The 27917-nt window shown below is 54.7% G+C and overlaps 1 protein-coding gene across 3 annotated transcripts in view; it reads left to right on the top strand.

The window, feature by feature from the left end:
• The window catches only part of CLIP2 (CAP-Gly domain containing linker protein 2), a 72307-nt gene that overhangs the window by 13228 nt on the left and 31162 nt on the right, over window positions 1–27917 (top strand). For all 3 annotated transcript variants that reach the window (XM_025425776.3, XM_049111053.1, XM_025425774.3), the window contains exons 3-4: window positions 6650–6837; window positions 21066–21628. In XM_025425776.3, the coding sequence (XP_025281561.3) occupies window positions 6714–6837; window positions 21066–21628 (687 nt within the window). In that variant the 5' untranslated portion in view covers window positions 6650–6713. The remainder of the gene's footprint in view (window positions 1–6649; window positions 6838–21065; window positions 21629–27917) is intronic.

The following is a 27917-nucleotide window of genomic DNA, read 5'->3' as shown; positions in this document are numbered from 1 at the left end:
GGGGTGCCCTCAGATCTTCCCTCATGTCACATATGGGGATGCACCCAGCCTCTGATTCTCCCACCCTGGCCATCCCCAGTGACTCTCCTAAGGGCTCCATCCCTTGGCCTCCTATCCCCCCACTCGGTGTCCCTTGGGGACCTCATACCTGATGTCCCAAAAGGACACCTTCTCCGAGGTCCCTCCCAGCATGGAGAGGTTCCCCCTCCTGCTGGGACCCTGGGTGCTCCCTCCACACCCACACCATTTGCCATCAAATGCGGCTCAATACCTCTCCCCCCCTCTGGCCCCTCCAGCCCCTGCCTCTGTTGTGGCTCAGGCTGCATGGTCGTGTCCCTTGTCTGTCAAACATCCCCCAGGACAGTGGCCTCCCTGCCCTCATTCCCCCCAGCGCCCTCATCAGCTCCCTGGTGGTTTTGCCAACAGGCACATCTGATCTGTCACACCCTTTGCTTGACATCCTTCAAGGCCCCTTATCCACTCAGGCTGATGCCAATGTGTGACTGGGAGATCCCCACCCCTCCCTCTCTGCCTCTGGATTACCCCACACACACACATTTTATTTTATTTTTTAAGATTTTATTTATTTATTCATGAGACCCACAGAGAGAGGCAGAGACACAGGCAGAGGGAGAAGCAGGCTCCTCGCAGGGAGCCTGAGGCAGGACTCGATCCCAGGACCCCAGAATCATGCCCTGAGCCAAAAGCAGATGCTCAACCGCTGAACCACCCAGATACCCCTCCTCCCCACATTTTAACCACTAAATCCTCAACTGTTTGGTTGACCTAGCAGAACACGGTCTCTGCCTGAAGTTCCCCTCCCCGCCCCCCGCACCCCACTCCCTCCTCTCATGGGGCTGCTGTGGCCTGAGCCTCAGGGCTCGTGGGGAGTGCTCAGGGGCCACACTGAGTTCACCTCTGGGTGCCATATCACCTGGCACTCAGGTCATAGGGTTGAGGGGGTATGTGGGCCCCCTGGCTGCTGACCCCTGAGGGAGGAGGAGGACGAATAAGCCAGGAGAGCCCCTGGGGTTGGTGGAGGTGGTGGGCCTAGGTTTGAAGGCTGGGCTTGTCCCCGCAGTGGTCCTGGCCCAGTGTCTGTCCAGCCGAGGATGCGGTGTGAGCGGTGGCCGGGCCTCCACAGTGGGATTCCCACCGCCCGCCTCCCTCGCCCTCTGGGTGATGCCAGTGCCCCGGATGTGGGCTTTCCACTGCCCTAGTTGGCACCTTTCCGCCCATTCCGTCGAGGCCACACCCTGAGCCTCCTATTGGCGGAACATTCTTGGGCCTCGTCCCCGCCACGACTGCAGCAGCCACCCCCAGCGCAGCTGAAATGGAAACCCTGAAATGCAGCCCGGGTTTGTCTTTGGTAAATGGCCATTGAGCGCAGCACAAAAGGGGGCCTGTTGGTCTGAATGCTGCCGGCCCTCCTCTCCCCTCCCGTGCCCGCCTTGCCTGGCACCCCAGGCCTCCCGACATCAGAGTAGACACCGATCGGAGTGGCGGCTGCTGCGTGCTAGGCGTGGAGGGCCGCCCGTGGGCCTGTGGTCGGACTCACTCGTCCGTGCTCCCTGCCCTGTCCTGCAGGCGATGCAGCAGGCTCACACCAGCTGAAGACCCACAGCCACTTGCGGTGGGTGGGCTTTGGACCCACATTGCCTTAAGTCTCCTCCCTCCTGGTCTCCCAGGCCTGCCCCACCCCCTACAGGGTGGCCGGAGGCCAATTTATCACCCTGTCCTGGCTTTTCCCAAGAAAGCCTTTCCTTCCTCAATCCCACAAGAAGGGCTGAGTCACAAAGGGGTGATTGGCCCCGGGTTCCTCCCCCTCTTCCTGCTCACCACTTCTTCTCTCCTCCCCTCTCCCCTTCACAGGCTCTCCCAGCTTCGGAGACCCTAGGTGGGAGTGGCTGCTGGCCTCTCCTGCCTGGTCCTCCCCCCCCCGCCCCATTGGTGGTGGGACTAGCGAATGCAGCCAACTCCTCTGGTCTCCTTTGTCAGTGAGGCACCCAGGCGCTCTCCGCGGAGGCCAGGGGTCTCACAAATGTTAGTCCAGGCTGGGGGACGCCAGCCTAGGGAGGCAGGGGAGGGCCAGTCCCGGGGCTGAGTCCAGCATGGCCACTGAGCAGCCTGTGACTTTGGGTGAGTCCCTCAACTTTTCTGAGCTTTCTGTGTTCCTCCCTTGAGATGGCTTCTGGCTCATCGGGGCTTGGGAGGAATAATAAGGCCACATTCCTATAAGGAAGGAGAAGCTGCTGGGATCTTCAGGGTCTAGGAGGGAGGAGGGCAACTCTGGGAGCCTCCGGAAGCTTCCCCTGGGAGGAGTGTCCTAGAGATTTGTGGCTTTGGAGGCCTTTGTCCTCTGGGCAATGGCAGGTGTGCCCTCACACAGGGTTTCCGGAACACGGGCTCTGTGCCAGGCTCTGTGCTGGGGCTGGGTTCTCAGAGAAGCTGGGGCCCCGCCTGGGGTTGCCCGTGAGCTCCCAGGAGGCGAGATGAAGATAAATGAGAACAATGTCATCTTTCCTTGGCTCAGTGTGCAATCCTGAGGCCTCTGTGGGCCAAAGTTTCGGGGAGACTCTACAGAGGAGGAAGCATTGGGCCAGGTGTCTCATGGTGATTGGAACAGGTGAAGTGAAGCAGGTAGGAGAAAAAGCACAAGTGGGGTCTGGGGAGGTGGGAAGGTGTCAGGTGCGTAGTGAGGGAATGCAGGGTCATTAGTAGCAGTGTGGTTGAGAAGCCTCCGATGCTAGGGACACTGTTAGAGTGCCTGGTCCCTGCCTCAGAGGACATGCTGGCTAGCCGGAAGGTCGCCATGCCACCAGACTGCCTGCTGGGCTGGTCACCATAAGCTACTTAGTCCTACGTGAGTAGGACTGAGGATGTGAAGGGGGGCTTCCTAGGTCCCTTGTCAGGACAATGGATACCACAGCAAACAAAATAGACCCTAGTCCCTTTCCTTGAGCAGTAGCGAAAGCCAAAGCAGGATGGAGAGGGGGCAGACTGAGTAGGGGTTGTAATCTTAGAAGGGGACATTGGAACAGATACTTGAAGGTGATGACCAATGAACCTCGATATTTGAGGTAGAGGGAACAGCATGTGCAAAGGCCCTGAGGCTGGAGAATGCTTAGTGTAGTCCAGGAGTGGCTGGAGGCCAGCATGGCCAGTGTAAGTGGGCAAGGGCCATAGTGCTTGGAGGAAGAAGATGAGGAGAGCTTTGAAGGCTGGCACACTACTATGGAGAACCTTCAAGGATTTTATTTTTTTATATAATTTTTAGAAGTTAAGATTTAACTTATATACCATAAGATTCACCCATTTTAAATGTATAACTTGGTGACAAATTGATATTTAGTATAAATACAAATTGTGTGGTCATCACAATCCACTTTTGGAACACTTCTGCCTTCTGGAAAGTTCTCTCATGCCTATTTGTGGTCAATTCCAGCTCCCACCCCCAGGCAACCCCAGATCTGCTTTCTGTGTCTATAGTTTTGAAACTTCCTCTAAATAAGAATCATGCAATATGTAGTCTTTTGTGTCTGGCTTCTTATTGCTGCACCTTGTAGAGGGTGGTCAATATCGTTGCATATGTTATAGTCACTTATTATTGCCAAGCAATGTTCTATTATATAGATACGCTGCTTGCCATTCACCAGGTGATGGGTATTTGATTGTTTCCATTGTTTGACTATTGTGAATAAAGTTACAATGAACATTTTTTACAGACTTCTATATGAACATGTGTTTTTATTTCTCTTGGGCAGTTGGATCATATGGTAGATAAATATTTAACTTTTTTTTTTTAGATTTTATTTATTTTTTTATTTATTTTTAAAAGATTTTCTTTATTTATTCATGAGAGACACACAGAGAGAGGCAGAGGGAGAAGCAGGTTCCCTGTGGGGACTCTGATGCAGTACTTGATCTCAGGACCCTGGAGTCATGACCTGAGCAAAAGGCAGATACTCAACCACTGAGCCACCCAGGGGTCTCTAACTTATTTTGACTTTGTTGTTTTTAAGTTTATTTACTTTTTAAGTAATCTCTGCCCCCAATGTGGAGCTTGAACTCAGAACCCCCAAGGTCAAGCATCATATGTTCTCTCCCTACTGAGCCAGCCAGGCACCCTAGGTATTTAAATCTTTTATTCCTTTTCCATTAGGTTGTTTGTCTTCTGATGAGTGAGTGATCAGAGTTCCCCATGTGTTCTGAATAGAAGTCTTTTATTAGATGTATGATTTGTAACATTTTTCCCTGGTTGGGGGGGTTTCATCAGAGAAGGGCCCAAAAGGCACAGGGAAGGGATTCCTTGCATCTCATTCTGTTCCCAGCAAGAGGTCTTCCTCTGCCCCACACACATGGGGCCCTACCTCAGGATTTCCTAGGTCAGAGGGCCTCCCCTGCTAAGTCGCTGGAGCAGAAGGCCAGTTAGCCACCCAGAGGTGGGATATTCCCTGTCACCAGAGAGCAGGCTCCCTCGCCCCTGCTGGCTCAGTGAGTCATTGGGGTTTGGGTCATTCAGGCTTGGGCTCAAGCTTGTGCTGGGGGGATGCCGATGGGGCCTAACTGAACCAGAGAGAGATGTCTGCAACCCACAGGTACTTCCCTAGGGCATGTGCTTCCTGGAGGGCCAGGTTCTGGAGAGCAAGGGAGCAGCCTCATACTCCCACTGATCCAGCAACTCCCAGGCCCCAGAATTCCTGGGGTGTCAGAGTCATCCAGCAGAGGGTTAGAATGTTGGGTTTGGAAGGCTCTAGGACCAAGCTAAGGCTGACAGCCATGTTCCATACTCCTGTTGGCTCACCTGGGTATGTGGGTGTCATCACTGTGTGCCTTGGGGGAGCTTATTTGAGCTTATTTGTCTCTGCTCTCAGGACTGGCAGCCCTGCATGAGGAGCCGTCTGTCCCATGCTCAGGTCATAGTGTTGCTGGCTCAACTTGCTGACCTGAGGGGCATTCTGAGACCACTTTGCAGATTCCTGCTGTGAGCATTGTGGGTTGGCTGCTACAGTAGTCAGAACTTTTTTGGTTGCAAGTGACAGTGTCCCTCAAATATGTTTAGGCGAAAAGAGAAAATGATGCACGGGTATAAGGATTTGTTGACTGGTATAAGTGAAGAGCTCAAGTGATCAACTTCAGGCTCAGCTGCATCCAGGCCATCCAAATCCAGCAATTCAGCTCTGCTCTCTCCATGTTGGCCTCATTCCCTGGCAGACTCCTCCATGTAGTAACTGGGATGGCCCTGTAGTTCCTGGCATCCAACCCACACCCCGACAGCCCCAGAGAAAGGAAATAACCTTCCTGAAAGGTACCAGCTAGAGTCCAGGCCCTGGTGCTCTTTGGGTCATGTGATCTTTCCTTCACTAACCACGTGGACTCTGGCCAGGCCTGGGTCATGTGCCCACTCCCCATGTGTGTGGTGGGTCAGCTCATATAAATCTTACGGATCGAGAAAGGAGCAAAGGGTTGGGGTAAGGATGTGGAGTGTGGCTGGCCTGACAGAGGGGGCATCTCCTACTGCATCAGAGCCGAGCACCCAGAGAGCACCGTTCCCGAGGTCCCCAGGGGTGATACCCTTGCCCAGAAACTCTGCCCCTCCGGTGGTGCTCTGTATCCGCTTTCCCAGCTGGACTGTGTGCTCCCCAGATAGAGCACTCCGGGGCAGGATGGGGCCTGGCTGTAGCGAGCCCTTCACCAATGTCTGGTGCAGAAGAGGGTGTGTGCCCAGGACAGCAGAGGAGAGGCCAGAGCGCCACGGCGGGGGAGAGGCCAGGGGATGGCGGAGGAGAGGCCAGGGCGCGGTGGTGGGGGAGAGGCCAGGGTGCGGCGGGCCTGTCTTGTCTGCCTCTCCTGCGGTCCCCCTGCAACCGGCCTCGTCTTGCTGCCATGTGGCTCCCTGAGCTGACCACCAGGAAGACGAGGCTTTCCTGTCTCAGGAGCCACCTTTGTCAAGCACTACTGCCCTATAGGGCTGGGCGTCGTCCCCCTCGGCCTTCTCAGAAGGGCAGGGGCTGTAAGGGTGCAGGGCAGGCAGAGAACGTGGCAGATCCATCCTGGCAGGGGACCAAGGCAGGTGTTGGCCTCCATGTGTGCACGGATCCCCACCCTTGGTGTGGGGTGGCAGGTGCTGGGACGGTGAGCAGAGCTGGCAAGGTGGGACAGTGTGGCAGTTGATGAAACTAGGTGTTGCTCTGTCCCTCCTGTGTCAGGAGCCATGAGTGGTTCCCTGGTCCCACAGGGCCTGGGAGCCATTGCACAGCGACCCCCAGGCTACCCACGTGTGTCAGAATCCACACCAGCCTGTGTTGTGTGAGAGTCACGCTCGGCTGTTGGTGGCCGTGCTGAGCTGCGTGGTCCTGGTGGAGGGCTGTATCACTGCAGACCCCCAAACCCAGGAGGTGGGCAGAGAGCGTGCACCTGGCCTCAGAGTCCAGCAGCCAGGACACATGTCAGGCCACACCATTGCCACACCAGGCCCATGCTTGCTGCCACTGCTCTGTGCCTCGGTTTCCCTATTAAGGAAAGAGGGTGGGCATGGTGGCCCCTGCCCCCCTGGGCGGGGGGTGTGTGTAGGAATCCTGCCGTGTCACCATTGGGGTGCCCTGGCAAGTGGTGATATCATGATGTGATCACTCTCATCTACCCGCAGGTGAGTGACGATGGCAGAGAGGACGTGACCCACGCGGACCCCTCACACACCGAGTGGCACCACCATGCAGAAGCCCAGCGGCCTGAAGCCCCCCGGCCGTGGGGGGAAGCACTCGAGCCCCATGGGCCGGACATCCACCGGCTCGGCCTCCATGTCTGCTGCGGCGGTGGCCACCGGCTCCAAGGAAGGTGCGCGGGGCTGCAGGGCCGGGGTGGGGAGTGCTTCCCCTGGAAGACCCCCCTGGTGACCAGCCTGGGCTAGCAGTACACGGAAGTCCTTCTTTCTGTCTGGCCGTCCTCCCTTTCACATTTGACTCGGCATGCTTTATGCATGTTGTTCTTTTTCACACTCCCCCGACTTGGGAGGCACGTCCTACTGTTAGCTCTGCTCGGGATGAGAAAGTGGGGATCCAGGTGGGCATGGCGCTGTGCCCCAGTCACTCAGCCAGGATTCAGACTCCAGCCTCCACTGGCCTCTCTGCCTCCACTCGTTCCCTTCTGGGGTCAGGGCTTATCCTTGGAGCCAGCCCCATTTCCCGTCAGCCTTCTTGTCTGCCACCCAGAACCATGCCCGTTAGCCTTTCGGTATCTGACCTTTCCTTCATCTTCTGCTACTGGGCAGGCGTGAGGGCCGGGTGCCCGGGCTGGGGGTGCAGCTTGGACAGCAGAGGGGCGGAGGACAGCTGTCAGCTACGTGCTTCTCTGAAGATGAAAGAAAGGTAGCCCATGGTGGAATATTTAGGAAGTTAGGTGCAGAGGTAAAATTGCCTGTAATCTCACCCCCTAGAGGCAACTGTTATTTCGGTTTATGTCCTACTTTTTTTTCTTCTTCTTACCTATTTGCAATCATGCTGCATATACAACTTAAGAATCTGGTTTTTCCTTCTAAGATGATCAAGTGGATTTTTCCACATCGTTTTTAATGGCTGTAAAATATCCTATCCATGCAACAAATATAAATCAAAGACTTGCTTTGTTGACACAGTCTTCACCACCAGAGTTCTTGTTCTGAGCAAAACCGGATGTGGGCTCGGCCCTCGGGGCTGCCGTTCTGGTGGGGAGCAGGGGGGTTGAGGGTTGTGAGATCCTAGAACTAGGACCTGACCAGGTCTGGGAGGTCAGCCCTGAGGATAGACATGTGAGCTGAGGTCCAGAGGGTGACAGTATAGTAGTTGAAGAGGGGAGGGTGTTCTGGGGAGAGGGAATAGCTTGTGCAAAGGCCCAGTGGCAGAAGAGCACATGGCAAATATGAGAGAGGGAAAGAGAGTGTGACTGGCACGTGGCCAGTGACAAGTGTGCCAGTAAGAGAGGGTGGGCCAAAGTGGGGACAGCTTGGGGCTGTCCAGGGCATTTCACTTCTGTTGTAATAACACTGGAAAACCTTTGGAAAGTCTTAAATCAAAAGGAATATGATAAAAAAGAATTGGAAGCATATTCTTAGCTCATTCTCTGCAGTTGAGGATGACTGTTTCCTATTTTTCACTTTGATAAATGACGCTGTGATGAATGTCTTTGGGCAACAAATCCTGGTTTTGATTACACTCCAGCTAGCAGGGTAAGACACTGTCGGTCTCATCTGCTTAGTACATAAGTTTGGAGAGACAAAAAAAAAAAAAAAAAAAAAAATTGCCAGGGGCCAGATTAGGCAATCTGAGCCCTGGGTGGAGTCAAGGAAAGTTTGAACCAGCTGGCAGAGCCAGGGCCCCAGCAGAGCTAGGGTGGGAGGGTAAAGAAGCTGTGTGGCACAGCTCCTGGGCAGACCTCTGTAGCTGGGCTTGCCCAGAACAGCCCCGTAGGAGGCCCAGACTTCATTACAACGTGGCAGATCCTCTACTCATGAGAGACATTCCTGAGTAACAGGAAGAAGCCAAAGAGAGAAAACAAAGGGGAAAGGATGTTCCAGGTGGATGGAATGAGTGATGCAAAGGCCCTGCAGCAGAAAAGGACCTGGTTTGTTAGAGAGGGAAGGCAGACAAGTCTGGGTGGAAAGGAGTTGGAAAGAAGGTTGGGGAGGGTAGCAGAGGGCAGATGGTAAAGGGCAGGGATTCGGGTAGGTGTTCGGGGTGACCAGAGCTGTTGGAGGGTATTAGAGGAATGACTGGGTGCTCACATCCCTCAGCCCACTGTGTGGAGATTGGGTAATGGGGTGAGGAGAAATGTGGCCACCCAGGCCAGGAGGCCCGCACTCACTGCCAGGGCTGGGAGAGGTCAGGGGTGGCCACCAAGAGTGGGGCATCAGGGGAATGGGAATGAGCTCAGCCTTCAGGATGTGTGGAGAGGAGAAGGACCTGCTTACAGTGGAGGAAGAGCATGAGCAAAGGCACCAAGCTGAGCCTGGTCCAGTGGGGTGGTGGGGGCGGGGGCCTGTAGCCACTCTCTGGGAGAAGGTCAGCAGCCTGACCTGATCCTCTTGTCTCCTGGAGACAGCTCCATGGCACCTTCTGGGTTTTTCCTTCATTGTTCTCTCCCTGACCAAGAGGGGCCTGAATTCTGGCTCTGATCCAGCCCTTCATACCCCTTCTAATGGCCCCTGCTGTGTGACCCTCTAAGAGTGACTTATGGGATCACATCATTTCTCCGATTGGATCAAGAGTTAATGAGTGTGAAATGCCTGTAGGTATAAAACTCATTAAAGACTCGTTTTTTTTTCCTTTCCCCATCCATCCATAGTCCCGTCACAGAAAAATTTGGAAGTGTGATAGGAGAAGCATCCATCAGCCTCCTTCTTAAGCTAATAATCAGAGCCACTACTGTGATAGAGTTCCTTCTAGTCTTTTTGCCTATTTTTTTTTTAAGATTTTATTTATTTATTCATGAGAGACACAGAGAGAGGCAGAGACACAGAGAGAGGGAGAAGCAGGCTCCATGCAGGGAGCCCGATGCGGGACTTGATCCCAGGACCCCAGGGTCACCACCTGAGTCAAAGGCAGATGCTCAACCATTGAGCCACCCAGGCGCCCCTAATCTTTTCACCTATCGGATGTATTGTTTTAAGCAGTTAGATCGTGGGCCGTGCCCAGGTCTCCACCTCACTGTTCCACGTCTTCCTGCCTTTGGGGGGATGTGCCCCGGGTGCTACTATACTCTTTGCTGTCATCTTGAATGGGCTACACTGTGTGGCCTGCTGCTTGCTTCCTAGTTACCCTGCCCGGGGCAGAGCCTCTGAGGGTGGGGGCTGGTGGTCTAACTGCCCCCAACTCCCCTCTGCATCCCCTGCAGGGACTGTTCCAGAGAGAGGAGGTGCTGCTCAGTGAAGGCCTGATTGATTACAGAGCCACACCCCTGTGCCCACCGCTGGGCATACAGGCGGCCTCAACTGCAGCTGGGCTTGGTGTCATCATCCCCCTCTGGCACTGCTGCTGCTGCTGCAGCTCCCCAGACCCCAGCAAGACTCCCAGGTGGTGGGGACAGAGCAGAGAGCCTGGAGCAATGGGCCTGGTGAGAGGGGAAGGCAGATTTCTTTCTTTCTTTCTTTCTTTCTTTCTTTCTTTCTTTCTTTCTTTCTTTCTTTCTTTCTTTCTCTCTCTCTCTCTCTCTCTCTCTCTCTTTCTTTCTTTCTTTCTTTCACTTTAAATAAATATATTTATTTATTCATGAGAGACCTAGAGAGAGGCAGAGACACAGGCAGAGGGAGAAGCAGGCTCTCCTGTGGGGAGCCCGATGTGGAAGTCGATCCCAGGGCCCCGGGATCATGCCCTGAACTAAAGGCAGACACCCAACTGCTGAGCCACCCAGGCGTCCCGGAAGGTAGTTTTCTGAGGCCCGCAGCTGCTCTTGTCTCTGCTCTGGCTCTCGGGCTCTCGGCTCTCGGAGCAAGAGCCTCTGGAGAGGAGGAGGGGCAGGTGGAAGCCCCAGAGGACAGGGTGGCCCCTCCCCCACCCCCTGGCACTGGCCATCTGTGAGGGGCCCCGGGGCCCCAGGGGTGGGTCTGGTGGAGGCTGGAGTCTGGGGGTGATGGGAGGGGGCCAGCAATAAGCTGGACTCTGCTCTGGGAATCAGGGCAGTGGCTATCACCCAAAGTATGAGCTCAGCCTCTGGGCAGAGGGTCTGGCCGAGGGCCGGGACTGGACCTGGACTGATGCCCCTGCCCCCTCAGCCTGTCCTGTCAGTCCCCAGAGCTATAACATACAGGAAGTGGCAGGAACCAGGGGCTGTTGGGGGGGACCGTCACACTAGGAGGTGGCCCCAAGGTGGTCAGAGCAGCAGGTATGCTGGAGGGTGGTCTGGGAACCCCAGTGAGGGCAGGGGCAGCCCAGCCAGGCAGGATAGAGCACCCCTGGGGGCTGCTTCAGATCAGGCTGCCAGGGAGGTCTTGCTGAGGGGGTGACACTGGTATAAAGATCTGAGGGAAAAGTAGGAACCAGCCCAGCCAAGTGGGAAGAGCAAGCAGGCAGACAGAATAGTGGCTGCAAAGGCTCTGAGTCTTGAGATGTCTGGGAGCCGGAGAGCAGCTCAAGTGGGCAAGGGGAAGTTTTGGGAATGGGCCAGGGCAGGCGCCAGGAGCCCCATCGGGGAGCTGGGAGCTGACACCAGGGCCGTCTGGGGCTTTGGAATCCATCCCGAGGGTCCGGGCTTCCAGGCTGGTGGCCAGGGCTTCTGCTGGGGTACAGCCCTCCTTTTGAGTCTGGAGCACCCTGCAGGGGTGGGGCACGGTCCGCCACTGCCTTGCAGTGGTGGGCAAGAGGGGACGACAGCAGGCTGTGACCAGAAGCCCACAGCCCTTCCCTGGAGTCTGCTTCTGGGCCTCAGGTGGAGGCAGGCCAGGCCAGGTTGTGGGTGTCCCTCCTGTCCCCAACCAGAACGGCTGCAGTGACATGGGGAGGACCCAGGGCTGCTGGACCAAGGGACAGACCGCAAGCAGCTCCTCGAGGAGCCTCTCCCGTCCCCGGAGCTGTGGTCAGGCCCCAGAGGTGTCCCATTCAGGAAGGGTGGTGCTTGACAACTCTACTTCACCATGACATCTTACCATGCCGCTTCTCACTCATAGCCCAGGGCGAGAACTATTGAAAGAATAGAGATGACAAAACTGAGGCTCGAGCTGTCATCTGAGTTGCCCAGAACAATAGGGCCAGAGAGTGGTGGGGCTGCTGTGGAGACTCAGACTGGGCCAGGTCTTTTTTTTTTTTTTTTTTTTTTTTTTTGGGCCAGGTCTAACGCTGGCTCAGGCAGCTGGCACCTGCTGCCCTGTTGCGGGAGAGAGGGGTGGTGGCTGGCCCCCCAGTTTAGTCCCAGCACCACACTCTCGCCTCCTTTCGTGGGCTCCCATCCTGGGCAGGTGGCAAGCAGGAAGAGTGATTGGTTCTCATTAGGTCAGTCATAAATGTGCCCCAAATTGCCTATGGGCCTTTCTTCATGCTGGGGACCCAGGATATGGGAGGTCAAGGGTGAGTGTGCATGGGTGTTCCCCCCTCAAGCATGGAGCAGACCCCATGGGACATGATCCACCTCTTATTTTTAAGATTTTATTTTTTTATTCATGAGAGACACAGAGAGGCAGAGGGAGGAGCAGAAGTCCCTGCCTGATGTGGGACTTGATTCCAGGACTCCGGGATCATGACCTGAGCCAAAGGCAGACAAACTCAACCATTGAGCCACCCGGACGTCCCCAGGGTCCACCTTCTATATTGTGATCCCCCCAAGGGGTCCACACAGGGCTGATCCCAGAGCTTTTCAGTTCTGGCTTCCGGAGCTGGGGCTCAGATGCCCTCATACCTTGTGGGTGCTCCAGAGATGGGCACCAGCCTCCTGTGCCCCCAGGTGGGACCCTCAGACCTTGGAGTTGGCCTGTAGTCTTGGACACTGGCTCTACCCTGGTGCACCCTGGAGGATTATGTCTTTCACCTTGGTTCTCTGCTCCTTGGGAGGGCAGACGACATCATCCCCATCTTAAGTGACTTGTCCCAGCTGCTGTGCAAACGTGGGCAGAACCAACACAGACTTCCAGCCTTTGCTCCCGCAAAGCCTGCACAAGCCCTGGGCTGCCTCCCACTCCCTTCAAGGTCAACTTCTCTGGCCCTCCTCCCCTAACCACATCCTAAACTTTTTAATGGCATCAGGATGAGGAAAGCCACACTGAGCATTTCTGCGGCTGGGCTGCAGAGCAGGTGGGGGGCAGGGCAGCCTCCTAACGTTCCTGACGTTGCCCATTATCGATCTGGGGGGCAGGGGCCCATCTGCCAGCGCCTGCCTGCTGTGGTGTGGCCGTAGCAGGGCTTCTCCATGGGGAGCTGGCTCTGCTCTTTCCAGGGTAAGCATCCCACGTCTTTCTTCCCCTCTGTCCCCGCCTGAGTCTGCTGGGTGGGGACTCTGTCCTCTTGGTTTGGGAGTAGGGGGAATGAAAGGGGACTTCTGGGTTCCATTTGGTTCAAGGATGCTGAGCTACCCTTGGGATGGGGCCCATCTCAGAGTGGATTGATAAAGGGTTCCTTCTTCAGGGGTGGCTGGCCAGAGGCCGCGTGGCAGGGGGATGCCGGGCCTGTTGTGGCTGCGAGGGGTGGGCCCTGCCTTGGTCATGGTGGGCCGAGGGGGCGGAATCAGCCCTCGCTATGCTATCAGAAGGACTGCTGGAGAGTGGGCCAGGCTGGGGGACGCACTGTGGGAAATCTGGCTCCCTTGAGAAATGCTACGGAGACCCTCTCCTTTTCTTCATGACCTCTGCCCTGAGCACCTGCTGGGGCCTGGAGAGGACTTAGAGCAGCAGGGCTGCTTTGGGGTTTGTGGCACATTTACTGTTGTTGCTTTGGGGTCAGGATTGTGGCCAATCTGCATTTTAGCTTTTGTCATGGGCTCCGAGGATGGAAAGGAGGGGGTGTTGGTGTGGGTCCCGCCTCCCAGGCCTGCATTCTGAGATACATCCATCCAACGGAGGTGGTTGGGAAAATGGGGTTCTGCAGAGTGGCTGTGCCAGGGAGGGGTGTTGGATCTGGTCTGATAGACAGGCAGGGTTTCCCTAGAAGACACAGAGAGGGAAAGGCCAGGGTGACCATTCTGTCTGGGACAGCCCTGGATTATGTCTGTGGTCTTGGTGTGACGCTATATTAGTAGCACATCCATTCTCTTCAGGGTGTCTGGTTGGGGATGACAAATCATGTGGTCACCTTCTTTATAGCCCCGTGGTGCTCATTAGCACGTTAAAGGCTCAGACAAGTCCTGCAGCAAAGTAACCATAACCATGTTTAAGCTACTATTTCTCAGACTTGTTTGAATTTGGAGATTACTTATTTTTGTAATATCTATTAATCCCACGTGGAACTGTGTTCTATGGAACATTTAAAATACTGCTTGCAAAAAAACAAAACAAAACAAAAAAATAAATAAATAAAATACTGCTTGCTTCCTTGAGGGACTGGGTCTTAGCATAGGCACACTTTTTTCCCTCTGGCCTTCAGGGACAAGGGCAGACTTTATTACTACTCCTCAGTTCATAGCATATTGTCACTGTGAGTCCCTGCAAGGCCCATCTTGTGTTTTTGTAAAATTGATACCTTTTTATCGTGTTCCCACATCCAGGCTTCTGTGTCCATGTTGGGACACTCTTGAGCCCTGCTTTCTGACCAAGTATCACATTAGAAACACCTTTCTGTATAACCTGGAAGAATTATTTTAAAAGTTGCTTAGGGGCCAACTGGGTGGCTCAGTTGGTAGAACACGAGACTGTTGATCTTGGAGTTGTGAGTTCAAACCCCATGTGGGGTATAGAGATTAGTTAAAAAAAATAAAATCTTAAAAAAAAAAGTTGCTTAAGAATCTGAAAGACTTGACCATAATTTGTATAATACTCCCCTATTTTGGGGACACTTAGATTCAGGGTTTTGCTTTTTTTTTTTTAAGATTTAAAAAATTTTAAGTAAATTTTAAACCCAGTGTGGGGCTTAAACTAACAACCTCAAGATCAAGAGTCACATGCTTCACTGACTGAGCCAGCCAGGCACCCCTGGAGTTTTTTTTGTTGTTTGTTTTATGAATGATAAGACATGGAGTCAGGTTTTTTTCTTTCTGAATTATTTCTTTGGGAAATGGACCAAAGATTACATTCCCTATTTAATGTTTTCTAATTAAAAATATATTTCTTTTTTTAAAGGTTTTATTTATTTATTTGAGAGAGAGCCAGCACAAGCAGTGGGAGGGGCAGAGGGAGAAGCAGACTCCCCACTGAGCAGGGAGCTGGATAATGTGATGATGTGGGGCCAGATCCCAGGACCCTGGGATCATGACTTGAGCAGAAGGCAGACGCCTAACCCAGTGAGCCACCCAGATGTCCCTGTTGTATTTCATTTTTATGATATTTTTAACCAAAGTAATACAGGCTTGTTCTAAAAGTCCTAGGTTAACCTAGAAAGTGTTTGCTGTCTAGCATTGAAATGACCTGGGTGGGGAGTGATGACGTGAGTGGGTTTGTGTTTAGGGGGGGGTCCCCAGTGTCTCTGGGGGCAGGTGAAGCAGGACAAGGGGTGCTGGAGGTTGAGAGAGACCCTTCTGGAGGCTGCTGTGTCAGATGGTGTGAAGTCTCACGGGCCTGATCTCTAGAGGGGCCTCTGAGACTCTAGAGGGAGGTGGAGTTGTTTCTTCTGTGGAATTACTAGATATGATGAATTACTGGATTAGGGGCTATGGTGAGGGGGAAGGGGCAATGAGGACTTGTGCTCTGAATAAATGGGCGTTGGGGGATACACTCTCTGTACAATTGGGGTGTACAGAGGAGGAGCTCCTGCAAGGGGTCACTGTGATCTAGAATGTCAAGTGTGAAGTCCTAGGGGACTTCCAGGCAGGGGCAGCTGTTAGAAGGGCACGTCTGGTAGCCAGGGAAGGGATCTGGACTGGAGAGAGCAGTTGGGGCTCAACTTCTAAGTCTTCTCTTTTACAAGGAGAATGATTAGCAGGGACAAGGCAGCATGTAAGCAGTAGCTCAAGGTGCAGGAGTGGGTTAGGTTGTAGGGGGAGCGCTCCCAGGGCTCCCCAGGTCCCGACCACAGAAGGGGGACATTCCTCCTGCCTCTCGCCCCTCCTGCTCCCTGCTTTGGAGACAGAGCAGAGACTTGGTGCATCTCGGTCTTCTATCCTGTCCATCATTCAGGGAGTCTATAGAGAGAACTAGGATTTTATCGTATCTGTGTTTTTGAGGTTATTGCTCTATGGTGGAAACACTATATAATCTCTTTTCAACTCTGTGTTCAGCGACACCATGCTGGTAGCTTGAAATTGACCACGGAAATTGGCAAACGCTACAAATTGGGGTTATTACTTTTCTCCTGGAGACCTCATTGGTAAGCCTTTCCCAGCACCCCACCGGCTGGAACACAGGTGGACGGAGGACCACCAGGGGGGCAGGCATGGGCAGAGGAGGCAGAGAGGAGTCCAGAAGAGCAGAGAACCAAGTAATGTAAATACAGCCCCACTTGGTATTTTGTTCTGCTTTGTTTTGTTTTTTTAAAGATTTTATTTATTTAATCATGAGAGATACACAGAGAGAGAGGCAGAGGCATAGGCAGAGAGAGAAGCAGGCTCCATGCAGGGAGCCCGACGTGGGACTCGATCCCGGGTCTCCGGGGTCACGCCCTGGGCCGAAGGTGGCGCTAAACCGTTGAGCCACCTGGGCTGCCCTCTTTTGTTTTTTAATAAAATTTATTTATTTATTTGAGAGAGAGAGAATATCCAAGCAGACTCCCACTGAGCGCAGAGCCCGGCCTAGGGCTCAATCTCATGAGTCATGAGGTCACGACCTGAGCCGAATCCAAGAGTCCAGTGCTTAACTGGCTGCGCCCCCCAGGTGCCCTGAAATACGGCCCCACTTTGTGTGTGTTTTTTAAGGTGCGCAGTATATGTATGCACGTATGTGCACAGGATAAAGTCCGGAGAAACGTGTTCCAAGATAATAACTGTAATTGTGTTTGTATGGTGGAGCTATAGATGCTTTCCTTTTTTCAAAAAAAGTCAGTGACTGTATTTTTTTCTGCAGTGGACATGAATGATCTTATGTAGCATGAACATTTAAATAGAAGGAGAAAAGCTAGTTTGTGGGAAGGACAGTGGGTGACCGCAGGTGGGGTGTCAGTGGGGGAATCTGTTATTTTGTGGGCTGGGGGTGGTGTTTGTGGCTCGCAGGGAGAGCCACTGAGGGGGGAGAGGCGAGAGATAGTGGGGAGACCAAAGGGGGATAGAGGTTGGCTTCTAAAAGGAGGAGAGCGTTCATAGCTTTCCTGTAGAAACGAAGGGCAAATGGTGGGCTCAGGGAGGTGCAGAGGTGGGAGGGAGACCCTGTGAACCAAGAGCTGCGTGGAGTGAGCCTCTGTCCTTAGTGGAAGGAATGGGACGGGAAGAACCATGGCGGCCCCTCCTTCTGGGAACGGGACCAGCTCTGAGCAGGGAGCTTGCATTGAGGGGCTGCTGGCCTGGCCACTAGAGTGTAAGCAGAGCCCCTTGAGCTCCTGTTTAAGTACCGGAGGCAAGCATACAGGTGGAACACAGGTAGATCTCTGGAAGGATGAAGCGGGTAGAGGGCGATGCAGGTGGACTGGCTTTTAGGAGAAGCAGTCAGGGAGGGCTTCTCTGAGGAGGTGAGGAGTAAGCTGTGTGACTGTCAGGGCAGAGGTTCTGGAAGGCGCTCCTGCCCCCATTCACAGTGAGCCTTCTCTCTCCAGCCCCAGGCCCCCATGAATCTAGCTTGTTATCTGCACCCCATTTGTCAGTGCCTGTAGTCCCTAGCGTCTGACCCTGGGTGCTCTGGGAATGGGGTCCCGGGCAGCTGAGATTCGGCAGGTGTGGGCAAGTCTCTCCCCACTTCCCCAGGCAGGGTGGGACCCAAGCTGCGGCAGGAGCGGGGGGAATGTGTTCTGGCCTGGGCATCCCTTCCACTGCAGCAGGCCACCAGCTGCTGCTACCCCCCCCCCTCCCCACACACACACACCAGGCCCCTCAGCCTTTTTCCTCAAAGTCCTGCTTTGAACTTGAAACCAGCAGTAAATTCCCGTGTGCCTGGGGTCTGGGAAAAGGACCAAGTGTTACACAGAGGGTTAAGTTTCTTGCTACCCTTTGCTTTCTTGGGGGCTTGCTGGGTGTGGGGGCCAGGCTGCTCCATGCTGGGGGGCTCGGAGGGAGGGAGGCCCAGGCCCTACCCTCAGGGAGCTTCAGGAACCTGCCTCAGAGACCCAGGGGGTGTGCCGGGGGAGCCAGCCAGGTCTGATAGCTCTGGGACAACAGGTGGGACAGGAGACTGTGAGGTCCTGGCTGTCTCTGCTCAGCCCTTGGTTGCCCTGTGTGGAAATGGGCCCAGATAGGGAAAAGGGCTTGGCCAGGCCTCGCCCATGGGTTGCCGATGGCTCCCTGGAGGGAAGGGGGCTCTCTCCAGGTTTTCCTTACCTTCCCAAGCCCAGGCCTCTGGAGGCTTTCCAGTGCGAGTCAGGGATTGGACGGGGGTTTGTCCCCACCAGGCTGGGGCAGCCCAGGGCGCCAGAGAGGAAAAATGATGTGAAACCCCCAAGTATGATCGTCGCGACAGGCCTGGGACCTGGATTTTAGCAGCTGCTGGAACAGCTGGTCTCTGGCCTGTGACCCTGGAAGGGGCAAGGGTGGGGAAGAAAGATTACCTGAGGGCCTGCCTGGTTCGGGACAGCTGGGGAGGGCGACAGCTGGGCGGGCAGCTTCTCGCCAAGAATAGCCACACTTGGTCCCCCTCGACCTGGGACCCTCCTCTGTGCTCTAAGCATCAAGGCCAGGTAGGCACAGCTGCCCAGATCAGTTAGCGTGCATCATAGAGCCCCAGGGCACGGGGAAGCATTCTAGAAACGGATAAGGGAAGGGTGCGTGCCATACACACGAGCACATGGGGGCCTGGCAAGGGGGAGGGCTTTGAGCCAGACCAGCTGGGCTTGACTCCTGCCTGGGCAGCTCTGGACAAGAGTCATGACCTCTACTTCCTAATCTGCACGATAAGAATATAACGTAGAGAAAGTATCCAGTCTGTCGAGGGGCGTGCCATCGGCACTTCATAGGTGGTAGCGGCTATCTTAATAACCATGGCGTTGGCTCCGTGTTGACGGACCCCATGGCTCCTTGGGCAGTGTCACGAGGAGGGGAGGGCTGGGCCATATTCCAGTGTGTGGCTTCCTCCACCTACAGCTGCTTTTCAGAGCAGCTTTTCCTCAGGAAGTTGCTCACTGGATCTGTAGGGGGTTGGGAGGGTGGACAGACTTCCCAGATCCCTGCAGAGTTCCTTATAATACGGGGTTGCCCTAGATCAGGACTGGGGGCCCCCAGGAGCTCAGCTCCGGGCACAGGGAACCAGCAGGACAAGGTCCAAGCTAATGATACTCTGCATGTTTTATGCCAGCTGCAGAGAGCTCAGCACCTGCCTCATTTTACTCAGGGGAGAGCCACTCGCTCAAGGTCACCAAAACCTGTCTGGAAGCCCTTCTTCTGCCTCCTGGGGCCCTTTGTGGGTTTTTATTTTTATTTTTTTAATTCTTTAGTCTTCATATAAGTTATTCTCGTCAAAACTTGTATGGGCCAGGCACTGAGAACAGCCTCCCTGGGGTTCCAGGGCCTGCTTCTCAGCCACTGTGGCATCGGCCTGGTGGGGCCTGGGTGGTGGAAGAGAGCCTTGGGTCCCCCACCCCCACACAGGGGTTTTCTCTAAACAAAGTAGAAGGGAACATCCCTACATGGGATGGAGTAAAAGACAAGTTGGGGTTAGGCCAGATTCTAGAAAATGCACCCATTTTCAAGCAAGTCCAAGGGATTTGGGGTGATTATAGTTTGAGGCTTGGCACGGTAGGTGCTTTAGTGCACATTTTTTGGTTTGATGTGTATCTGGGCCCTACATCAAGAGCCAGAAGCCTGTGGCCAGTAGGCTCTGCTGCCTGTTGCCTGGGAGCCTAGATAAAGTACCTGATCTCTCCAAGTCTGTTTCTTCATCTGTAAATCAGAGATAACAAAAATCACCTCGCAGGATTAACCACGAGGGTCAGATGAGCTGCTGTATGTCCGCCTCTTAGCACAGAGCATCAGTGAATGGGAGTGATTACTATGGTTGTCAGTGAAGTTCAGCAGTGAAGCCCGTTGATCTCATAAGCACCTAGGTCACAGTTCAGATATCCCCTTGGTCAGGACCCCCCATCTGGCTGCCAAGGCCCTGGGTGCCACGTGCTCCCCGTTACCCCTGCCAGTGACCCTCAGAGAGAACCTGTGGGGCTGGTCTTGTATGTCCGGCTTGACCTTGGACTTGTGTGGCTCCCCCCAGCCCCCAGAAGCTCTGGCTTCCAATCTTAATACAGCATCCCGGCAGGCCTAGTGCCCAGGGCTTCTTGGCCTTGGCTGAGAGGAAGAGTGTGGTGGGAGCCACTGCCCTGCGGCCCCTCCACTGGCTGCCTCGGAAAGGACTAAAAACATAGGCAGCTCTGTTGGGGGTGTGGCAGCATGTGCTTGCCTCCTGTTCCCATCTCTGTTTCACAAAAGCATCAGTCTCTGGAGCAGAGAAGGAGTCCTCCTCTGTTTGATGCTATGTCTGGTGGAAAGTAGAAGGCAGCCTCCCAACCTTGCGGTGCAAACAGGCCGGCTTCCTGAGCCCCATTGCACAGGAGGCCCTCCGTGAGGCCCAAGGGCCAGATACACACAAAGCACGTGGGGTGGGGCCCTGCTTTGTCTTTCACGAGTGACCTTGAGCTAGTTGCTTGCCTTCCCTCCCATCTTTTCAGCGGGCTGTAGAACATCACGGCCCAGGCTGGGGAGACAGGCCTCTCCCTGGGTTTCAGTCCCATTTCTGCTATGTGGCCTCTCTGAGCCTCAGGGTCCTTTCTCCTCTAAAGAGGGGCTAGGCCAGGGCACCCCTGAGTCCAGAGAGCCAGAGTTCAGCCCCAGGAATGTGGGCTTGAAGGGCTTGCCTCCCACGCACTCCCCCCTTACTTTCCCTGCTCTTTGCAGCCCTGACCCTTTGGGCTGCAGCTCAGGTAGGGGAGGTGAGACTCGGGAGTGGAGCAAGACAGTATTCTGGCCCCTTCCTGCCCCGAGGTGTCTGGTTGTCACCAGCTGTCAAAGAACAGTCTGAGATTGTTTGGTGGGGCCCCCAGCTGACTGGGGCAGAGGCGGAGGGATACAGAGAGCACCCTCAGGCTCTGAGTCCAGCCGGAGGCCATAGGGGGGCCTCAGTTTAACAGCCAGGGGCTGGCACCCACTGGGATGGGCAGGTGGCTGCAAGTAACCCTCGAGAATGGGTTCATTCGTGGGTGCCCCTGAGTGGTGAAAGGTGTTACTTCCCAAGGAAGCACTCTGCTGAGCTTTGAATCCCGGGAACCCGCTGCCAGGGTTAGGAGATAGGGTGAGACCTCGGGCTGCCCAAGGCCCTGTGGCCAGCCACACCTGCCTCAGTTTCCCCACCAGTTAGGAGGTGCTCGGGCCCTGACCGCTGCCTCTCTCCCGCCCCACAGGCTCCCCCCTGCACAAGCAGGCCTCGGGCCCTGTGGCCCCCGCCGCTGCTGCCGCCGCCACCACCACTGAGAAGCCAGGCCCCAAGGCGGGCGAGGTGGGCGATGACTTCCTGGGGGACTTCGCGGTGGGCGAGCGGGTGTGGGTGAACGGCGTGAAGCCGGGCGTGGTGCAGTACCTGGGCGAGACGCAGTTCGCGCCGGGCCAGTGGGCCGGTGTGGTGCTGGACGAGCCGGTGGGCAAGAACGACGGCGCCGTGGGTGGTGTGCGCTACTTCGAGTGCCCGGCCCTGCAGGGCATCTTCACGCGGCCCTCCAAGCTCACGCGGCAGCCCACGGCCGAGGGCTCGGGCAGCGATGCGCACTCGGTGGAGTCGCTCACCGCCCAGAACCTGTCACTGCACTCGGGCACGGCCACACCGCCGCTCAGCAGCAGGGTCATCCCGCTGCGGGAGAGCGTCCTCAACAGCTCGGTCAAGACGGGCAACGAGTCGGGCTCCAACCTCTCGGACAGCGGCTCCGTGAAGCGTGGCGACAAGGACCTGCGCCTGGGAGACCGTGTGCTGGTGAGTCTCTTCCCCCCAGCCCTGCACACGGGACCTCTGGGGTGGGGGTGGGGGGAGAGGGATATTTGGAGGGGGTTGTGGCAGGATCCAGGTTGGGGCGCCCAGTCCTCATCAGAATCACAGAGTGACCAGGGACACAGGTAAAGTGAGTTCTGGAGACTGTTGCTACATGATCCTGGGCAAGTGTCTTAGCCTTTCTGGGCCTCAGCTTTCCACTTATAAAATGGGTTGAAATGCCTCCAGCTGGTACCAGATACTTAGGGAAGTGCGCCTTGGGTATTAGCTCTGCTAATCATCCACTGATCCAGCCTACCAGCGTCCATGAGCCAGGTCTGTATTGGAAAAAGCTGAGGACTGCAGTGCTCAAGAGCTCGGGCCCAGGGTCAGGTGGTTGAGACGCCTAATCAGCTGTGACACGATGATCACTATTGCCGTGGGGCCTGGGGTGGAGGGGTTTTGTTCTGTTTGCAGAGGGAATTATGAGAGGCTGGTGCAGTAGCATGAGCAGATCCATGCTGTTAGCACATCTTGCTTGCTACTTCGAAGGGACAGGATGGGAGGGGTCAGGAGTGGAACAGGGGAGTGTCCCTGGGGGCTGCTATGGGACTGGGAGGCTGGACTCTCAGTGTCCTGTCCTTGTGTTAGGGCTCTTGTCTGCTGTTCCTACCATGGCTCCCAGAGAAGCCATCCCTGCCTGGCCAGCGGGACCCAGGCACGCTGCCTTACAGCCTCATTGAGCTGTCTCTGGGGATGCCCAGGGCCCCTTTCCCCATGACCACAACGGGGAAATTGGGTACAGGTTTGTGCCCTTTCTGCTACTGCCCAGCTGTGTGATGTTGGGCAGGTCACTTAACTGACCTTCATCCCCATTCATTCATTCATTCATTCATTCATCATCTGTCCATTCAGCAAAATGAGCAGAGAGTATCATGCTGCTATAGTTGAGAGCATTAAGAAGGTTGGTGGAAGGCTGAAGTCTTCACAGTTATTAAGGGCTCTGTCCTGGCAGGGCCTGGTTAGTGTCATGTGAGTGCCCTCAGTGTGGTCTGCAACCTCTTTGGGGTAAGAAATGGAGGCTCAGGGTGTTGGCCAGCTCTGGTTGGTCCCCATGCTGGGGGAGCAGGGAGGTTGAACCCCAGTTTGATCCTGTCTGGAATTCCCCCTTGCATCTGCTCCCCCTTCAGGGAGTGGAAATGGGGTGTGCAGGGCAGGGGACATACAAACCTGCGTGGTGTGGGCATTGCTCTAGACGTGTCCACCAGGTCCTAGCCTACCAACAGGGCCAGCAGCAGCCAGCACAGATGGGCCCTGTGGGCTTTCCACTGCTTTCTTGGGGGCATACCTCACCCTGTGCCTTGGGCCCAGCACTTTTTGTACCAAGTCTTTTTTTTGCGTCCTGCCCACTACCTTAGAAGGTGGGAGTCATCCTTCCATTTTACAGATGAGAAAACTTGAGCTCAGCCCTGGATCACGCAGCCTGCTCAGGATCATAGAGCCATGAGGTGATAGACCATTCATTCCTCTATTTACACTCATCACCTGTGACTGCCCTAGAAACTGCCTTGGATTCTGGGGGGGAGAAGAATTTGGACACGGGATTTGTTTCTGCTGAGGGGATGGAGCCCCTTGTGCCCCCATCCCACCCTCATCTGCAGCTTTGCCAGGGTTAGTCCTGTAGCCCGGTGCACTGCTCACTGCCAGGATCCAGCTGGCTTGACTGACCCCAGAACTTGCTGCTTCTCCTCTGTGCCTGCTGTAAACACCTGCCACGTCACCTTCCTGTCCCTACCCCAACCTTTAAAAAAAATTATATGTTGGATGCAGGTGACTATGGAGGCCAGAACTTATTTGAGGACAGGGACTCTAGGAAAATGCCCCCAAAATACTGCTTTGCAGATTTTCTAAATCGTGTAATCCTATAAATGCATTATCAGGGCCCTTCCCAGGGACGTGGAAGCAGCCGGTGTAGAGCTCTGTCAGCTTCACCAGCTATACAAAACCTGCTTCTGAGCTGGGTCCAAGGCATGAGCAGTATTTGTGTCCATTACATTATGCTGCTCTTCAGAGATACCTGTGGTTCCTGGTTTCACTGGGGCTTCTCCGCTACCCTCTGGGGTCCATGCATGTAATGGCTAAATACTCATGGCTGGGTTATTGATGCTCTCTGTGTCTCAGCTTCCTCACCCGTAAGATGGGATAATAGTTCACCTACCCTGTGTGCAGTGTTTAGAAGGGGTGTGGCTCCGAGTGAGCTCCCGGAAGTGTTAGCTATTGTCTGCATTAAAGTCCATGAAGGAGGGGATCCCTGGGTGGCGCAGCGGTTTGGCGCCTGCCTTTGGCCCGGGGCACGATCCTGGAGACCCGGGATCGAATCCCACGTCGGGCTCCCGGTGCATGGAGCCTGCTTCTCCCTCTGCCTGTGTCTCTGCCTCTCTGTCTCTCTCTGTGTGACTATCATGAATAAATAAATAAAAAATCTAAAAAAAAAAAAAAAAAAAAAAAAAAAAAAAAAAAAAAAGTCCATGAAGGGCAGTCCACACGGCCACGGGGGTCCCAGGTGCAGTGAGGTACTCAGGGCTCAGAGAGCCTCCCTGAGGTCGCACAGCGGCTCGTGATGACCTGATGGCCTTGGCTGTCATTGGTCAAGCACTTGCTGGGGCCCACAGGCCGGTTGCCCTGCCTCTGTCCTTTCCTGCCTCTCCCCTGCCCTAGGACACACAGGAAACCTTTCCGACCAGAGCCTGGACATCCTCCAGCCATGAGCCATGCTTTTCTGACCTCCGCCTCTGCACCCACCACCCTCAGCTCTCCGTCTGGGGCCCCAGCTGCCGGCTCCTACCCACCCCTGCGCAGGACCTCTTTCCCCGCCATGGCTCCTCTTTCCCTGCACATCTCCACTCACTTGCTCCAGCTTCACCCACCTTAAAAACCAAATGATCGCTGACCCTGTGTTTTCCTTCAACTATGCCCACTTCTCTGTCCTCCGTCTCGCCAAACCCCTTGAAAGGCCTGCCTGTGCACCGGGTCTCTACTCCCGCTCTCCCGCACCCTCGGCTCTGGGGACACCGTTTCCCCCAAGGCTGCCGGGGATCTTCACGTTGCAAATACAGCAGCCCGTTCTCTGGCTTTGTTTCACCCCCGACCCCAGGCCTAGCAGAATCAGCCACTGTGTGTCTCCCTGCCTCCTTTTAGCAGCACTCTCTTCCCTCCACTTCTAGGATTCCACACCTTCTCCTTGTTTCCCCTGCCTCCCTGGCCACCACTCCCTGCTATTCCCCTTCTCAGGTCAGTGCCGGTCAGAGCTCTGGCCTCAGCTTGTCTCCCCAGTGTTCTTCGTGTTCTTCTGTCCGGGCCTGGGACTTAGGATAGTCACACTCAGGCTTGGATCTCCAGCGTTGGCTGGTCTGTCCCATCAGGCTCTTATTCAGCATCCCCACTAAGTGTGTATGATTTTCCTGTGGCTGCTGTAACAAGTGCCACCAACTAGGTCCTTAACAGAAATTGGCACTCTCGCAGTCCTGGTCGTTAGAAATCTGAGGTCAGAGGTGTCCACAGGGCCACCGGCTTTCCAAAAGGTCAAGAGAAGAATCTGTCTCCTGCCTTTCTCTTCAGTTTTGGAGGCTGCTGGCATCCCTTAGCCAGCAGCCACATCATCCCAGCTTCCACCTGTGCCTTCATGCTTCTTACAAGACACCAGTCATATCCCATTAGGGCCACCTTGATGACATCACCTTCACTCAATCCCATCCAAAGGATCTTACTTTTATTCTCTTTATTTTTTAAAGATCTTCTTTATTTGAGAGAGAGAGAGATCACGAGGAGGGAGGAGGGGTAGAGGGAAAAGCAGACTCCCCACTGAATAGGGAGCCCGACACAGGGCTTGATCGCAGGATCCTGGGATCATGACCTGAGCCAAAGGTAGATGTGTAACTAACTAAACCTCCCAGGTGCCCCAGGACCTTAGTTTTAAATAAGGTCACATGTATAAGTATGGGGGCCAGCACTTTAGTGTATCTTTTAGGGGACACAACCTGTCACACATATCCAAAACAGAACTCAGTTGTTTATCCCCCTACACCTGTCCCTGACCTGCTCCTCCCTATCCTTCTGAACACACACCTGTGTCTCCAGCTGACCAGGCCAGGAACTTGGGACTCGGCCTCGTGCCCTGTTTGATTCTCCTCCCTGACCCTGGGACCCCTCAGGAGGGTTCTGCTGCTATCTCTAAGACACCCCCAAATCCATCCCCAGCCAACGGTGTCCTCCCCCCAGCAACTCCTCTCTCTTGGACAACGGATCTGCCTCCTCCTTGGTCTCCCTGCCCCCACCCAGGTCCCAGCACCCCAGAGGCTTCCATCTCATCTGGGAGGCAACCCATCTGCCTTCCTGTGGCCCACCATCGGCTGACTCAGAGCCCCTCCCTCCATCCTGGCCAGGCCTGACTGCACCTGCCTACTTTCCTTTCCTCTCCTCCAGTGTCTCGGGCTGTTTCCAGCTCCAAGACACTGTCCCCAATGGCTTCCCACTTCCTCTTGGCTTCTCACCATGGGCTCTCCGCAGAGATAGAGGCCTCTGATGTCACACTGCCCAGCACCTGCCAACCACCTGGATTAATAGCATTTATTCACTTCCTCCCCTACTGCCTGTTTCCTGCCATAGCTGGGAGCCCCACGAGCAGAGGTCTTGGCCCTTTTGTTCACGTGGCTATGCCCTGAGTGCCTACAACAGAGCCTGGTGCCAGGAAGGTGTTGGAACATACCTGCTGGATGCAGGACTCAGGGCCCTGTGGGTGGTCCTGAGCCAGTAAGACCCCGCTGGCACCATGTCCCTGTTCCACAGGCCAGCTGAGCCCCAGTGTCCCCTCGCTGGCTGTCGTTCAGGTCAGCAGCTGTGGACACCTTCAGAGAGGACTTCCAAGGGGCTTCCCACTGCTGTCCCCTCCATTCCCTGAGAGCGATCCATCTCCCCGACCAGCCTGCTTCCTGCCAACACCCCCATCCCTGCTTCTGTACCCTCCCTCCCCAGCACCCTGGCACCCCTGCTCCAGCCTCAGACAAGAGCCCCTAGCTGTACCCTCAGCAGCCCTGTGAGAGGGGGCTGGTTTGCTTCCCCTACTGATGGCAGAGCCAGGCAGCTCTGGGACCCTTTTCTCTCATCCTGTGGGCGACACCCTGATCGGCGGCTGAGGTGGGTTAAGTGAATCACCAGTTTTGACTTTCCCAGAGGAAAGTCCCTCAGAGACAGATGAACTGAGCCTGCTCACTACCATTGCTCCCTGAGAGCCAGGACCTAGCTGGTGGTTGGCCCAGCCAGGAGAGACTTGGGCCCAGAAAACCCACAGGTGGTGGAGAAGGGAGGGGTGGGACCCATCCCCAGGGAGGCGGGGGCCTGGTGCACAGTCGGGTATTTTCTTAGCGGGCATCAGGGGCTCTCACGCACTGCTGGTGGGGATGTAGAATTGCACAGCCACTTCACAGAGCAGTTCACCCATTTCATACAAAACCAAATGTTCTCTTACCATCCAGATTCAGCAGTCATGGTCCTTAGTATAAACATAAATGAATTAAAGATATACCTACACAGAATCAGGCACACAAATATTTATAGCAGCTTTCTTCATACCTGTTGAAAATTGGAAGCAACCAAGACATCCTTCAGTAGGTGAGTGGATAACAGAACCATGCTCCATCCAGACCGTGGAAGGTTCTTCAAGACTATCAGGCTATGAAAAGACATGCAGGAACCTTAAATGCACATTGGTTAGTGACAGAAGCCCATCTGAAAAGGCTCCATACGGTGCTTTGATGCCAACCCTTGACATTCTGAAAAAGCCAAGCTTTGGGGATGGTAAAAAGATCAGTGGTTGCTAGGGGTTGAGGGAAAGGCGAGATGAACGGGGGCAGAAAAACTACGTTTTTTGATCCTGTGATGGTAGATACTTGTCATTATACATTCGTCAAAACCCCCAGAATGTCCACCACCACGAGTGAACCCTGATGTTAACCATGGACTTTAGTTCTTAATCATGTGTCAGTAGTGGCTCCTCATTGTGACAAATGTATCACACTAACACAAGGTGTTAACAAGAGGGGACTGTGCTGGGAAGGAGGCAAGTGGCTATTACTGGAATGCTTTGTACTTTCTGCTCGCTTTTCTATAAACCTAAAATTGTTCCCCAAAAGTCTATTAATTTTTTAGGAAATTAAATACTAAATGAATTAAGAAAATATTAAAATATAATACATAAAAGAGGCAGATCCTTAGTCTGGAGGCAGGGCCCGCCACACCC

The sequence above is a fragment of the Canis lupus genome, chromosome 6, assembly GCF_003254725.2.
Source record: "Canis lupus dingo isolate Sandy chromosome 6, ASM325472v2, whole genome shotgun sequence".
NCBI lineage: Eukaryota > Metazoa > Chordata > Mammalia > Carnivora > Canidae > Canis > Canis lupus.
The sequence above is the reverse complement of the archived record's forward strand: the minus strand, read 5'-3'. Positions and strand labels throughout refer to the sequence as shown.